The sequence below is a fragment of the Kogia breviceps genome, chromosome 2, assembly GCF_026419965.1.
Source record: "Kogia breviceps isolate mKogBre1 chromosome 2, mKogBre1 haplotype 1, whole genome shotgun sequence".
Taxonomy (NCBI): Eukaryota; Metazoa; Chordata; class Mammalia; order Artiodactyla; family Physeteridae; genus Kogia; species Kogia breviceps.
Genome location: NC_081311.1, coordinates 70411632 through 70428800, shown reverse-complemented (window position 1 = coordinate 70428800; position 17169 = coordinate 70411632). Strand labels below are relative to the sequence as shown.

At 35.6% G+C, this 17169-nt stretch overlaps 1 protein-coding gene across 12 annotated transcripts in view; it reads right to left on the bottom strand.

Moving 5' to 3' along the window:
• JMJD1C (jumonji domain containing 1C) overlaps positions 1-17169 on the bottom strand; it is a 315663-nt gene that overhangs the window by 38413 nt on the left and 260081 nt on the right. For 10 of the 12 annotated variants that reach the window (XR_010838961.1, XM_059055378.2, XM_067025528.1 and 7 more), the window contains 5 exons: positions 8099-8204; positions 5652-5776; positions 4190-4333; positions 3906-4092; positions 2107-3791 (listed from right to left, as the gene is read on the bottom strand). Coding sequence is in view for 11 of the 12 variants with exons in the window: in XM_067025530.1 (XP_066881631.1) it covers positions 2107-3791; positions 3906-4092; positions 4190-4333; positions 5652-5776; positions 8099-8204 (2247 nt within the window). In the remaining variant the exon portion in view is untranslated. Of the gene's footprint in view, positions 1-2106; positions 3792-3905; positions 4093-4185; positions 4334-5651; positions 5777-8098; positions 8205-8816; positions 9021-17169 lie in introns of those variants that run through there. The other 2 variants (XM_067025529.1, XM_067025532.1) reach the window with 2 other exon arrangements.

Below are 17169 nucleotides of genomic sequence, written 5' to 3'. Positions count from 1 at the left end.
TATTTACTGATTGCAGATCTTGAAATCATTGCCTTTAACTTACAAATGATGTAGAGAACCTAGCTTTTAAGATTTCCTAAGATTCTAACACCAAAAGACTATATGCTACTAATAGAAAAAAACAGAAAACATGTTGCTAAAATACATTTCACCAGATTTCATCAAGTTTATTTGCCAATTTTTTTGGCAAAAATAATTTTTCCAATGTCATAATTTATTTAGATTTGGCAGAAAATTACATTTTCAAGGCCCATTTGTACTCCATTTCACTATAAGCTATATAGATGCTGTTGGACCATTAAACTTAGAGGTGTGGAGGTACAACAAAATTAATTTTTTGAATATCAACATGCTGCCTTTCTCGTAGTGAATATCTGGTGACACCTACCTCTATGTTGAGACTTACAACTATCTAATTACATGCTTAAGGACTGTTTCTATACTATGACTCACTGAAATTCTTCCAGAAAATGCTTTGCTGAGTTACACTGTGTTGAATCAGATATTGGGAAAATACAATCCTTTGGTTTTACCAAAGGGAATATATTTTACATCTCAAAATGATAATACGAGGGGCTTCCCTATAGTGGCGCAGTGGTTGAGAGTCCGCCTGCCGATGCAGGGGACACGGGTTCGTGCCCCGGTCCGGGAAGATCCCACATGCCGCGGAGCGGCTGGGCCCGTGAGCCATGGCCGCTGAGCCTGCGCGTCCGGAGCCTGTGCTCCGCAATGGGAGAGGCCACAACAGTGAGAGGCCCGTGTACCACAACAACAACAAAAGATAATGCGAAAGCAATATCACACCAAAGATATGCTGCTATAAAATTTCTTAGATTAAAAATATACATAAACCTCACACAAGAAAAAAATATATATATATACATACATAGGATCCTTCAAATATATGTTTAAAATAAGGTCTCAATTCTACAAGATCCAGAAATCTGAAGTTATACAGATTACAAGGGTACCTGTATATACCTATATACATATAACAGAATATTACTCAGCTTAAAAAAGGAAATCCTGTTACATGCTACAACATGCATGAACTTTGAGGACATTATGCTACATGAAATACTGTATGAGTCCACTCAAATGAAGTATCTAAAGCAGACAATCAGAGACAGAAAGTAGAAAGGTGGGCGTCAAGAACTTAGGGGGAAGGGGAATTAGTGTTTCATGGGCAGAGTTTCAGATTTGCAAGATGAAAGAGTTCTAGATATCTGTTGCACAACAATGTGAATATATTTAACACTACTAAACTGTATACTTTAAAATGTTTAAATAAATTTAATGTTGTGGCTTTTACCACAATAAAAATAAATAAATAAAATGTGTTTTGAAAGATTCTGGGGAATACCTGAAGAGCATCCTGGTCCACGCCAAGGATTAAGTTGCCTCCTAGAGTTTAACAGTGACACCCAATCCCCCAGTTTTCAGAATGGGGCTGGTAATGCCCTCAACAACCATTTCTTAGCATGGAAATTAATCTGGCTGGAAAAACCACACAGAGCATGAAGGAAGAAGAAAGAGCCCTGTCCCCCACCTTCAGCAATACTTCTGTCAGGCAGAGAGACTCTCAGCCCCAACTTCACTCCCAAATATCAGGATTCTCCAGCCTCGGCACCCTTAAGAGAACTAGGTGCTTAGAGAGTCATAGCTTGTAGTATACATCAATATAATGTATCTGACTGGGAAATATAACAATTTGTCTTTTAAGAATAACTTGATTATATGTATCAAGAGCCTTACAATTTTATATAAATTTTATATCCAGAAGTTTCACTTCTAGGAATTTACCTGAGCAAAATAATTATGGATATATACCATAATTAGTTATGAAGACTAAGTATATTAGAAACAACTTAAGAGGTTTACTTCTTTAAATTGGCTTTTTAAAAAAATAGGCTTTTCTGAGATTTTAGCTTTATAGTTCCAAAGTTACTAAGCATCAAAAGTTTCATCATAATTAGAAAAATAACTGTTTCAAAAATCCTAGCATATTTTATAAGAAATCTAAAATTAATGGGATATTAAAAAAAGCACTTGTACATATGTTGATTAATAAATATATGACATGAGGTAAACCACAGCTTAACTTACCCTCCTTAATGAAGATTCAGCATTAACTGCATTTTCTGGGTGAACCCACTTAGAAGAAGGCAGACCAAGTCCTGAGTATGCATGTGTTCCATTTGGATATTGCCAAATAATTGGATAAAGTCCAAGCTGATTATATGAAGCAGATGGGTGGGCTTGTCCAAGAAGGTGAGGTGACTGGTGCTGTAACAACTGTTGCTGTTGCTGGTGCGCTAGTGCTAAGTGGCTCAAGCTGCTGGCATGAGCAGTCTCCAGGCGTGGGTGGCCCCCGAGCAAGGAGGCAGCAGGCACTCCAGGTAGCACGGCAGGGAGTAGATGGGGGGGATGAACAGAGTGGTGTGGGGCACCAGTCAGAGGGTGAGCGCTAATGGCGGGCAGTGGGGTCTGACTGGATGACCCAGCCAGCAAGTGGGGTGCGGGACTCAAGGCAGGGTGGTGGGTGCCTGGGTTTAAACACGTTCTATGGGACGAAGAATGAAGAGGAAAAGGATGCTGGCTTAAGAAAGGTGAAATATGATTAGCTCCTGTATCTGACCCGACAAGTGCAGGATCTCTGTAAACTGTGAAATGCTCATTTTTATCAATGATAAGAGGGCTTTTTGTAATTTCTAATGTGCTGCCTCTAGTAGGAACCGGATGAAAGCTGCATCTTGATAACTCATGTTCTATCTTATTTGCCAGTCTTCTTTCACCAGCAGTTTGGCTGTTTGCAAAAGTGGGCTTAGACTTTACAGAATCAGGGGAATGGTTAATTTTAGGTTTAACAACTTCAGGTGAGGGATTGGATTTTGTCTTGTGAGCATCTACTGAAGAATTAAGTTTAAATTTTATAGTTTCTGGGGGTGGACTTCGCTTATGCAGCTTATCTTCTGTGACAGAAACTGCACTTAGAGAAGATATGTAAGAGACATACTGATTTTTCTCTTTTTCCATATTCAGGTTTTCATTTCCTGAAGAAGCATTCCTAACATTTGATTGAGTTAAATCTACTTTAACTATATCACTGACCCAGCTCTGGTCAGAATCTTGGTTTGCTGTTTCCAAGTATTTTGTATTTGTGACTGAATGTTTTGAATCACTAATGTTAGGATCCATCTTCTGAAGTGTCTGAAGGCCAAAGGTACTCGAGTTTTCCTGAGCCACCTTTTCTGCATTAGTGTCATTCGTAATATCAATAACACATTTTGGTGTGGGTGGTCTGGATACAAACTTCTCCTTTGGTAATAATTCCACTGTGTGTGTTTTCTCCATATTGCGTTCCTGAAGAAGCAAATCATTAGAATTATGATCAGAAAGTGTGGCCTGTTCTGACGAACGGATAATCATTTTTTCTGGAATCTGAGAGTCAGCGGACTTCTGTTTCTCTGTTTCTTCGTGTTTTTTATCTTCCTGTATTTGATCCCAGGGAGGCTGGCTATCTATTAGTGTCTCTTCTCCTGCCTTCTCATTATTCTGGGATTTTCCTTCTTCTCCATTTATCTTTGAAGTGTTTTTATTTTTCAACTCATTCTCTGGCTTCTGCTCTGAGGAATTATTTATTATTCTCTTATTTGAATTTTCTGAGTCACTGCTCTCAGAAAAGTCTGAAACATTGTCGGTTCGTAGTCTTTTCATATTTAGTTTCTTTTCATCCTCCTCAGGTTTCCTTCTTTTGTTCAGCACCTGCTTGTTTTTACCTTTAGGATTTTCTATAAGATTTAAAAAAAAGAAGTTTTATCTTTCAAATTAATATTAAATAAGTATATTTTAAATGTACTTTTGTTTTATATGTTCTCATGCCCTTTAAAAAAGGTGGGTCCTACCTCCTCGTGCTATATAATCATATTTTTCCTCCTTCATCTTCTCTTCATCTGGAATACTGCTATCTGAGCCCTTCCTCTTATTTGGACGAATATTTCTTTGTTGCTGGTGTGAATTCTGTTTTGGTACAGCAGCTTGGGAGTTCATTGCTGGTCTGGGACTATTTGCTTGGGCACGTGTATAATGACCCTAAAAATAACCAATTAACAATGATTGTTCACTATCTGATCCTAAGTAATTTAAGGGAAAATATTTTACCATAATCCATCACTAACAACATACATACGTGAACAGTGTTGCTATTTTGACTGGCACGAGACCTTCGCCGTGATGTAATGCCAATATTTTCACCTTTTAACAAAGAGTGAACAACATCATCTAGAAAGGTCATTTGAACCATAGAAGGATCGACATTCTGTGGTTCTAGTACCTAATCCATGACACAAAACAAGAACAAAAATTAAATCCAATCAGCTAGCCATTGTGATATTAGGTACAATTTCTTTACTGAGTAGAGACGTTTAGAAATCAGTTTGAGATACTGTCAGACTTACAATAAATCAACTTTAACCATTAAAGATAAGGCTACTGTTTCACATCCTAACTAAATTAAAAAGGAAATACATCTATTGCAAGTATACCTTGCAAAATAAAGATGAGAGTTATTCAAGGGTATATTGCCAAGTCATAAAATGTATTTCAAAAATAAAAAGTAATTTTCAAAAAACAGCTGTAAAGTAAAACAAGAAGGTAGAGCATGACAGCAATTCCCTGGCATCCAGTGGTTGGGACTTGGAGCTTTCACTGCTGGGGCCTGGGTTCAATCCCTGGTCGGGGAACTAAGATCCTGAAAGCTGCACGGTGTGGCCACAAAAAAAAAAAAAAGGAGAAGAAGAAGGTAGAGCATGGGAAGCAGAAAAGGACAAAAATCATATAAATGAATAATAATTTTAAAGACAGGTTAAAGAAAGAACTATTTTAAAAACTAAAGGCAATTTTGTGCTTCACTGAGAGCTCAAAGTTTGTTAGCTTTTAAGGAAAAAAATTAAATAAAATTAAATGATATAGCTTATTTAGCATTTTGACTAGAATTTTAACCAAAGCATCTGCATTGTTTATAGAGGGGGTTCTCATTTATTCAGACACCCTCCATAATCCACTCAGGCAGGAAGGTGTAAATATCTATTTTCTGGGGGTAAATACAGTACAGCTTTAAAAGATGTTAAATTAAGACTTTCAGACTGTTAACTTAAAACTCCCTATGAAATTCATATCCTTAACATTCACCATATTCGCTATAAAACTTAAGGGAGCATCCCAACTCTGGAATATGATGTAAAAAGAACTTCAGTGTGCATTAAAGTTTTCATTCGTGAAAAGAAACCATTTGGGAAATATTTTTATTACTTGAGGGGCAGAAAAGCTGAGACTTTAGAAAAGTTTTAGCTGACCTACTGATAAAAAAAAAAAAAAGACTAAACAAATAAGAGTTTGATGCCTCCATTTCAGGGACTGATTTTATCAGGGTTGAAATAAATTTGGCATCACTATCTCACTGTGACCTCAAGTGAACTCTATGTAACATCAGACACATTTGAACTTATTAGGATTACATGACTGCACCTAGAGATGAAAATTATTTGGTGTCAACCTGTTGATCCATTGCGGGGCGGGGGTTGGGGGGGGCGGAGGAGAGGCATGGAATATGTGAATTGTAACCATCTCTTTTCAAAAATTGGACTATTTACCTGATCATTCATAACGATCATGGTGCGAGTGAAGAGATCATGATGAGTAATTATGCCAGTAAACCACTGGGTGGCAGAGTCTTGTCTATATACTCTCACTCTGTATCCATTCAAGGAATAAGGACCTTAAAAAAACACACATCATACATGACTTCATGGATGAAATGGAAAAGTAATTTGGAACTTGATGTATGAAGCTTCTAGTTGCCAAAACTTTACCATAAGCAACTACAAATTTTGATTCCGGTGATAGGAAAAACTGCCAAAGTCTTAAAACATGCAGAGACTGTTAACTGAATTTATAAATACAATACTAAAATGCCATATTGGTGTACTTTTGGATTAAACTCACTTTTTAAAATGATATCGATATATGTATACAAATATCCTTCAGAAAATAGGTAATGATTAAATAATAAAAGATATATATCTGTATATATTTAAATATGTCTTAAAACAAAAGAGAATGGAGATAAAAATTTCTTCAATTCACAGGTACTAAAATGGTATCAAATACTTGAAAGTTTAATAAAAACTGTGGGGGGGGTGATCTGGTGCACCTTATTAATATGATAGTATTATACATTAACAATTTACAAAATGCTTTCCAATTTGTAGATGCTTATTTCAATCTTTTGAATCTTATTCAAAAAGTCTCAGATATTTCCGTTTATAAAAATTAAGAAAGTGAGGTTGATAGGTTAAATAAATTTTTAAGTGAAAGAGCTAGAACTGAATTTATTTTTCTGATTCCTAGATTGATGCCTTTTCTTCTACAGTTAAGACATTTAACATATCAATCAATGATTTAATGTTTGACAGTTTTTAAAAAACCTATGCTAATATCAGTCTAAAATATAAATCAAATAACACATCTGTAGAAAGTGTTCCATACTACCTGTAAATCAAACACATTCATACCTGTAATCTATTATACAAACTATAGTCTTAGAATTTTTAACTATGGAAGAAAAAGACTCCAAATTATTTTTTCTGAATGTAATATAGAAATAGCTTATAGAATAACTCCAAATATGACCAATTTTCAATTCCCGTCAGCACACCATCTTAACTGTCTTGTTCTACCACCACACACAATCTGGAGTCAGTCTCACGTAATTCCGCTTAGGATGGAAAGGATTACTGCCTTAATGATTTCACCTCTAAGAATATGACAAGGAAAAAAAAGTTACTTTAAAAAAATATTAGCCTGGCTTCTTCAATAAATAAATTGAAAGGAAAGGAAGAAAAAAAGAGACAGATGGGTCATATCCACTACTCAATCTGTGGACATTTTTTGGATCCTAGATTAAAAATAAATAAATAAAATAAAAATAAATCCTGTGAAAAATCAATGAAGACATTTATTAGACAAATGGAAACTTGAACCTGAGTATTCAGTATTTGGTATTAAGGAACTATTAATTTTTCGGCATAATAATGGTATGGTGGCTTTGTTTAAAAATAGAACACAGTAATGTCTGAAAATTGACAGAAATAAATGAGAGTACGGGTGGGGCAGAACCTACCAAGGTTTTATTTTAAGTTGTTGGAGCGAGGAGATAGAATATTTCGGTGAACTTCCATGTGCCTATTTCTCTGTATGTTTCAAATTCTCCATATTAAAAGTTTAAAAATACCTAGACTAAGAAGAATTTAATAAAGTAGATGATCTGCTGCTATAAAAACCCATACAAAGAAAGGCAGCCACAACTGAGATTATCTCTATCAACACTTAAATTAAATGGCATGGAAGTTGAGGTTCAGATAAACATGGGTATTTAACAAAATTCCTTTTTAAAAACATTCAACCAAATATCATACTCCATGCATCCACGTCATATTGTTGCGGCTTCAGTTCAATTTCACAAAACGCTTACATTTTCAATATATGATTTTACTGACAGGAAAAGAAATCACTAAGAATTGTAAAATCTCAATGGTTTGAAGACAAACCTGTAACTTACTAAAAAAAAAGGAAACAAAACTAAGACTAGTATTGTGGTCATTGCTGAGGAAGGCAAACTGAAATAGGCCACTTTTATCAGATACCAACAGCATTCTTCAAAGGAAATCAACTGTGGCTTTGGGCAACCCTCCACAGCAAACAATGCTTCCTTCTCCAGGAAGGACACACCTAAAGCATTCTGCAGTATGGAAATTTTCCTATTAACAAAACACCTGTGTGGTTATAATTTCATTTCAGGCATTCAGCTCAAATTAATGGTGAAATTAGCTCAATAACTGGTGAAGTTACCAATTTCCTATTGAAATTATTCTGATTTTGCTATTATTTTCCCTGGCCTGTATATAACTCAAAATATTAGACTGGGTCTTCTATTTGTATTGCATATAACTGAACAACAAAACCAAACATGAGAAATTGCCCAGTTCCAAAAAAAAAAAAAAAATATATATATATAAATGCATAACTTCAAAACAGTTACCTTGCATAAAAATCTCCTGAACCTTTTGTTCCTTTACCCAGACTTTCACTTCTTCCTGAAGTTGCGGGTTGTCCCTGAGAACTGGGTTTAGGCTGTCTATGTCGTCCTAGAATTATAGATTAAAAGAAAGGTCCATGTTACACTCTCCTAACATTAATGTTGCCAACATTTCCTCCTGAACGTTCTAAGGACTGAAGAAAATTCCTTGATCTAAATGTATACAAAAATGCAATTCATAAGTTATAGCTCATTAGCAGTAACATAACAACGGGAGCCTAAGAAATTAATCCATGATAAGACAAAAATGCCTTAAGACAAAACTTGAAATTTACTCATTTAAAACTGTTCTGTTTGAACTGATTGTTTTCACTGAAAGCCTTATACAAGTTTTCCAACTGCAAGCCTTATACAAATCACCTTTTAAAGGGTTTCACTGTTAGAAGCAATATACAAACCAAATAGCTTCAGGTCATCTAAGGTTGGTAGCAAACAAATCAAGTTGAATATTTTAGTGACAATATATGTATACATAGATGAGTTACCCTCTCCCCATAATACCTAAAACATTAAACTACAAGTCATTATCCACTGTCTTTTGATTTAAACTGATTTAAATGTCATCATTCAGTTCTACTCAAACTCATCTGACCAGTAACTTCACTGCTAAAAGTTTTACTTTTTCAAGCCAGTGTCAAAGCATCCAGGCAATTTAAATTACATTATTGATGGTATTATCCTCATAACAGGGTGGATCTAGACACAGAAACAACCGGTTCTCTCTCCTTGGAGATGTGAATCACACAGTCACATGGTTCCCCACAATCTGTTGGTCCCCCGCTGGACTCTCTGACATTCTGTTCTCTCTCAAAGCACCTCTGCTGCTCCTGCATTTGAGATCAGCGGCAGGAGCCCTAGAGTAGAGCTGGGAAGAACAACAAAGCAGCACTGTCAATTGGGCGGCCCTTTTAAAAGTGGACTAGCAGATCATGGAAACCAGTGAACAGAAAGGAGCTACATGAAGGGAATTTTATCTGGTGAATAAAAATAATTTGGCAATACAGAAAAGCCAAAAAGCGGCCGAAGAGTACAAAGAATCTCTAAATCGAGCAGGTCATACTTCATTCTTTTCTAAAGTTTATCCAAGTAAAGCACTTTCCTTCTCATCTCATCACTGCTTTAAGGAACTACTCTGTATTCTCAGAATAATATTGAGGTAAACACTCTGATATTTCGTTTATACTTAGTGAACACCAACAAACAGAAGTAAAGGCCTTTATACTTATCAACTATGTTCTCCTTGTAAAATATAAAGAAATGCCGCTTTATAGTAGAAGGAAATACTAGAGTGGAAAAGTGTTATGCAAAAAGTAGTTAAAATCTGTCATTTGGGCGGGGGGGGGGGGGGGGGGGAAGGCCCATGCACACATATCTTCCTTTTCGTAAAGAAACTTCCTAGAAATCCCTTTTCTCCACTCCACTTTAATAATACACTGAACACTTAGTTAATCTCATTATTTGAGTAACAGAAAATACATGGTCAGACTCTAACCCTCTTGATGCACACCAGGTGACAGGCTAGTCCATGACAGACAAAACACAGGAAACTTTCTATTTCCCAAGGAAAACCATTACCATTTCCAGACAGTTCTGACAGATGCCAAGTTCTTTTAAAATCTTTCTCACTTTAACTTCCATACACAGGTCCAAGCTTAACTCCTTGGAGTCAAACACAAGCCTAATCACTTTCCTACCTGACAGTCCTTCAAACATTTGAATTATGGTTTTATGTTTCCACAACCTGAGTCTTCTCTAGTCTCAACACCCAACTTTATCACAGTTATTCTTCTTACTCTTATTCTAGACATTTAACTGGCTCGAAGAAGATGGGTACTTGTCTAGAAAAGTGCAATCTACAATCACATGGGTGTCACAGCTGACTTACATCAAATTTCCTACAGTGTACTGACTGCTCCCAAGCCTGTATATCTGGGGCGGGCGTGGGGAGGAGTAAGAACAGCGCTGCCATTACGCTGCAGACAAGTACAGGGATGATTGATAAATCCAGTTCCCTGTATTGAAATTTTATAACTAAAGCTATTGAGATGTAAAATTTGCTCAACATTTATATTTTATTTTTCCAACAGGTTAAAATAATGAGCTACATTTCCCAGATCGTTAGACAACAAGTATCTTCTCACCAATGACCCACTCATTTCTAGGGAAAAAAAAGCATACCATTAAAAGCTGATAATATCAGTCTACTCACTGAAATAACCTTATGTAAGTTCAAATTTCTATGTATCAATTTCCTCATCTATAAAGCAGGGTTAATAATATCTCTTTTCATATTAATGAGTACATTTTTATAATAAGATTTTTAAAAATTTACAAAAACTAGTCTTTTAACACATGCAATTCTAAATTAACCGTGGTACTGACTAACATGCATTACACAAAATTAATTAAAATCCATGAAAATTATCCCAATACAATGCCTGATTATGATCATCATATCGTTGCTAAAGTCTTCCTCTACATATAGTGCTTTGTAAGTTAGAGGTATTTCTGTTGAGTTGTGGTCATCGTTCCCATTTTATAGAGGCTCACAAAAAGGCTAAACGATCAAATCCTGTAAGAGTTGTTAGCAGGTAGCCAAATGAGGTTTTTTTCCCCCTATTTATTTACCTGAATAATGTTGTGAAAGTGTAAGAAATCAGATACAAGGCTATAAGGCAGACTCAGAGAAGAGCATCTGTTAATTAAAAACTAGTTATGAATGCTTACTATCTTTCACTGAATGCAACTAACAAGCAAACTATGCCTTGAGCTTGTATGAGATTAAAAACAATTTACCTGCACCGTACTTTTCATTAACTGTAATCCCCCACAATTTCATATTGTATAACTAAAATTATATGTATTTATTAATCCCCACCCCCAAAGCACCCATGTAGTGAAGGAATAAGCACTCTCTGTGAATCTTCTCTTCTCCATAAACTCCATCCAATGTATTAATTACATTGCTAGTTATAACCTCCAGCAAATGACTAATGGGGAAAAAAAAATCAGTTCAGCAAGATCTGTTGTACGAAACATAGAAAACATGGAAAAGTGCTAAATGATGCCTTAAGTGAAGTTCTGGACTATATTTATTGTTCACTTGTGTGCTGTGCTTTTCCTCCTTTTGCAAAGACAAAGATTAGCTTTACTTGAACATTAGTGGCACCTTAATGTAAAGAATAATAAAGAAAAATAGCTAACACGGTTGTGCATTTACTATGACAGATATCACATCGGGTGATTTCCATACTATCAATTTTTGTAAAGCTGTGATTATTATACCCCTTTTACATGCTATACACAGAGAGGTCCATGGTTAAAGTCAGGATGTGATGGAGAGACCTAGCATTTGAATCTATTTCTGCGACTCTAAAGCTCAGTCTCTTTTCATCTATTCTCTGCTTCTCTTGAACTAGTACAACGAAGAGGCATAAATAATAAACTATTTTCTGTCACTGCCTTTCAAAATTTGACACATTTCTTTACGTTACATGAAGAGATGAAGGTAACATTATCTTAAGGCAGAATGGGTCAAAAGACATTAACATTAGGTGGAAGTTATCGTTCTACAACCTCAATGGCTACGTGAAATTCCGCATATCAAAACAGTCTAACACTCGTCAAACAGAAAAGACTTAGGATGTTAAACTCATGCAATCTTATAATCAGAAAGCATAAAAGAGAAGACAAATCACTTTGGCAACGTGACTTAGTCATGACCTACAAATTCCCAAATGCTGTGTTTCTAGGTTAAACACCACCCTGAATTAAAAACTGATCATCTGATCATCTGAGATGATCAAAATACAGACTTTTTCTCATATGTACAGAGGAATATGATGAAATCAAAAAGCAGCATTCCTCAAAATATCAATATAGAAGTTAAAATCAGGTTGGAATCTGTACTGTGACAGTAAGATTACTGTACTAACCTAATTTTCAAGCAATTCTCTACTTCATTCCAGTTCAAAGGGAAACAGTAACAAGTACAATAACATAAAAAATAAGATCTTGGGCTTCCCTGGTGGAGCAGCGGTTGAGAGTCTGCCTGCCGATGCAGGGGACACGGGTTCGTGCCCTGGTCCGGGAAGATCCCACATGCCGCAGAGCGGCTGGGCCAGTGAGCCATGGCCACTGAGCCTGCGTGTCCGGAGCCTGTGCTCCGCAACGGCAGAGGCCACAGCAGTGAGAGGCCCGTGTACCGCAAAAAAAATAAATAAATAAAATAAAATAAGATCTTGGTACTAAAATATTCAGATATGCCTGACTAGGTTTAATGAATAGCAATATTATTACAGCACTCGAAGTATATGTAACACATTTTCTAAGATAATAAAGAACAATCTGTCTTACCATAATCAAGTGCTCCTTACTATTTCAACAAATATTTTCTTTGTTACACATCCTCTGGATTTAAATACTGACTGAAGAGCCAGCAGAGGCATGAAATAGGTAATAATATACCAGTTGTTAGTTTCTATCAAGATGACTGAGTTGACTGGCTTAATAATTTTAAGATATTTGCTCTACAGTCTTAACTGATGACTTTTATTTTAGGGTACAAGAAATATAAAACTGGAGCAGTTTCTCTCCCTTTGGACAATATCTGATGGAAAATGACCTAATGCCTGCTTTCAAATTGATACTGAGTATGTCTTAGAATTTTTTTCCTCCTGCAATAAAGCCCTTGACCTCTGTGGTGACAATTTAAATGCAATTATATTACATAAATTCCCCTATAAAAATCACAGTTGATTATATTTTTATAAGAGTTATCATAAAAGAAACTATCTGTATCTTGAAATGTCAGGTTGGGTGACTGAACATGCTTTGCCACACCACTCTGGCACAGTCATAATTTAAATTCATGCTTCAGCAAAACTACAAATGACTGCCTGTCCTTAAATCCCTGGGGTTGCTAGCCAACAGTGAAAAACATGAATGTTAGGTCCATATAGGTCAAGAGTGACGCCAATTGCTATTATGCCAATTCTTGTATAACTTATAAAAGAACCCACTTTGTTAATAAGGCTTTACTAAGATAGGAAACTTATTAAGTCTGAGAGTTACCACAGAGGTCTTCAAAAAGCACAGTTGTCTAAACCATCTGCAGTTTAATTAAATGCAACTACCACTGAGGGCTTCCATATATTTTCAGGATTTAAAGCAAGAGTTGGCAAACTTTTCCTCTAAAAGGCCGTTAGAGTAAAAACATTAGGCTTTGCAGGTCATAACATCTCTGTCACAACGGCTCAATTCTGCTACTGTAGTGCCAAAAGCAGCCAAACAAGACCATAAACAATATATAAATGAATGGGCATGGAAGTTTGTTTATTGGCATTATATGAAAACTGAATTTCACAGATTGTTCAGGTGTCATGACATTATTCTTCTTTTGAGTTTTTTTCAACAGTTTAAAAATGTAAAAGGCCTTATAAAAAATGGGAGGTGGGTTTGATTTGGCCTGTGGTCACTGCCTACCCATGATTTAAAAGAACAAATAAAATACTATTAACAAAGGAAGATCAAAACTTCTAATCAATGCAATGCAATTCATTGGCAAATTGACTGCAAAATCTATTTCCATAAATGGCTGTATATTCATAAGCATAGGAAAATACAACAATTACCAAATCCTTTCCATTAGAGAAAAAATATTTTAAGATAAATCATTTTTTAAGGCTTTCACAGGCTTTCATTTTTTAAGGTTTTTCATCAATTTCCCTGATACATTCCTGTACCATGTTTAGCTCTCCAAATATAATAATGACTTGATTTTAGTGTAGAAAAATTACCCACTTTAAAAGATGAGATTTACTCCTTTGGGTCAATGAGAATTATAGTCATATACAGAGGTTGGTACTATCTACTTCTCTGGACTCCATAGTAAGGTAAAAATAGGAACATGCATTAAATAAGAAGAAATTTTCTAAAGACAATGTTCCAACATTAATCCTATGGTTCTTATATCTGAAGTTAAGACAAAACGGAGTGTTTTCTCCATGATAAGGTAATTTAACATAATCTCATTTTACTATGTCCTAGGGAAAAAAGATATTCATTTAAAAAACAAACAAGGGCTTCCCTGGTGGCGCAGTGGTTGAGAGTCCGCCTGCTGATGCAGGGGACACGGGTTCGTGCCCCGGTCCGGGAAGATCCCACATACCGCGGAGGGGCTGGGCCCGTGAGCCATGGCCGCTGGGCCTGCGCTCCGCAACGGGAGAGATCACTCCGCAACGGGAGAGGCCACAACAGTGAGAGGCCCGTGCACCACACACACACACACACACACACACACACACACACACGCAAGCAAACAAACAAACAAACAAAAAACGGGAGGGGAGGATCCAAACAGGGAGACAAATACACAGTAATTTCTTTGCTTCTCTACTTCCTCCAAGGGCTGACCTTGTGACACTCTGAAAAAGAAACCGATTAGGGTTGAAGAGGAAGAAAACGCACCACCACATCCTGCCACAAAATTGTCTCCAAATATTACTGGGAGAAATGATCAATATATTTCAAATATTTTACCTGATATTCTCTATTACATAAGATTAATGCTATGTTGTCTCTAAATGTTCCTAACATAATTCTAAATCTTGTACTGTCCATTTTGGTGACTTGATTCTTCACAACACATTATATGATAAAACCTAAAAATTTCCAGATTTTTCATTATTGCTAAAATTTTAAGTTTTAGGTAGAATTTAAAATTATTATAATGTATTTAGGATCTGATTCCCTGTATATAAACCAAACATCAATATTTTAGAGTCAAGAGTACTGGACACTTTTCTATTTACCCACATTAAACTAAAACTCTGGAGGAAAAAAAAAAAAGCTCTGTCTCACCAATCTTCAAGAACCACCAAATTTAAATGTATTACAGTTTTTCTGTTAATCAGATTGGAAAAGTTAAAAAATTTACGACATCATTCATGGGAGAGGAATAAACCTTTTCTTTTTTCTTTTTTCTTTTTTTTTTTTGTGTGTGCTAGGCGGGCCTCTCACTGTTGTGGCCTCTCCCGTTGCGGAGCACAGGCTCCGGACGCGCAGGCTCAGCAGCCATGGCTCACGGGCCCAGCCGCTCCGCGGCATGTGGGATCTTCCCGGACCGGGCACAAACCCGTGTCCCCTGCATCGGCAGGCGGATTCTCAACCACTGCGCCACCAGGGAAGGCCTAAACCTTTTCTTCAAGGCAGTTTGACTATACATCCTGTTCTTTTAAACAATGAATGTTTCTGCAACTCATGTTAGCTCACAAGAACTTGTAGAAAATAGGTGAATGATATCAGTGTAACACAGAAGTACTGGTGGTTCATATACCATTTATTTATTTATTTTTGCACTACCTATTATGAGCAGCTGAATACTAAGTATAAAAATAAAGCTGAACACAGCACTAGACATGATAGCCATCCATTCCACTTTATTCTTTGTTTAATGTAACTGCATGCTGACTTAGAAGTTCATATTGATTAGACTGCCCCAATTTTCTTTTATTTTGTGTTTGACTCCATAATCCAGCCATCTCAACTCTTCCTTACATATTCTTAATATCAAGCAAACGTCCTCCTTTCTCTTAAAGATAAAGTACTGTATTTGCCTAACTTTATTTATTAGAAATGTCTTTTTAAAGTCTACTATTTTTATAGGATTATTACTGTTTGTGGTAGTATTCTCATAAAAAGTTTGCATAAGCTTTAAACAATCCACTCCAAAGCTATTTTTCTCAATATCTTCCTCATTGTACATTAGGTTCTTCAGAGTTTTAATATCTTAAAATACACACTCTTCTACCCAGCATTGAACTTTTGAGTACCCTAAGCAAATAAATGAATAACGAAACAAATTAATGCATGTACAAGAAAGGTCTGTGTTTTAAAATAGAAAAAAGTTTTTTTAGTTGATCATATACAATAGACTACAACAGTGAGTAAAATGATTATGTAAGCACAAACTTAGTGACAAAGAAAGAAGCTAATGACATAGAAACAGAAAAGATTAATTTTAAAACTTCTCCACATATGTAATCTTTTTAAAGACAAACATATTACAATTTTGTACATAATTAAAAGCAATAGATAATTAAGTCCTGTGTATATATAATTTCATAATTCCTGGTTGATTCTGGTTAATTCAGATGAGTGGTATCCTCCCGTTTCAACATAGCTTAAATATATCCTAAACTGACTGCATAGGATTAATGAAACGAATCTATTTTCAGCCTTTAAAAAGCATCCATTTAATAAGCATATTTACTTGACAGTGTAAACAATAAAAAAAAACTTAAACTGACAGAAGAGGTTAACACTTCACACATGTTAACCTCATCTAATCCTAACAAACCCTTTGCTAGTCTGATATTATTCTCTCCATATTACAGATGAAGAAACTTTCAAAGATTAAGTAATTTGACCCCAAATCACATGGCTGGAAGGTAAATTAGCAAGGGTCTGCATAATGTCAAAGCCCTTCCCACAACCTTTTTCCAACCCATGCACTGGCAGAATTAAAAATCTGAATACTCTCTACTGCGTTTTCAATATTTTACTTATGATATTAGTGACATGACCACAGAAAGTGAAAGGAAACCCAATTAACCAAATTATTTTATTGTTAAATATGGAAAATGGTGTTTGCTAAGATTAAAGTTCACAGGAATATAGTATTCCAAAATTTGGAATGGATATCATAAACAACAAAAACTCTATAATTTATCAGATAAAAGTAACTTATCAGATTTCAGATGGGATTTTGGAATGGGATAAACTATATTAATATAAACATCCTATTACATCAATTCATAAGAAAGCGACTACTTATGTTTATGTTGCATTATTTTTATTTGTTCAGTTATACCAAGGTTAAAGAAAAAGCTAACTAGATTACTTTTACTATATTAATTAAAAACAACAACCATTTGGGTTTCTCTGCTAATCTCCCAACTGAATGAAACTGACCTTTTAAAAATATTTTCCTGAATACACTTTATGCAGACTTG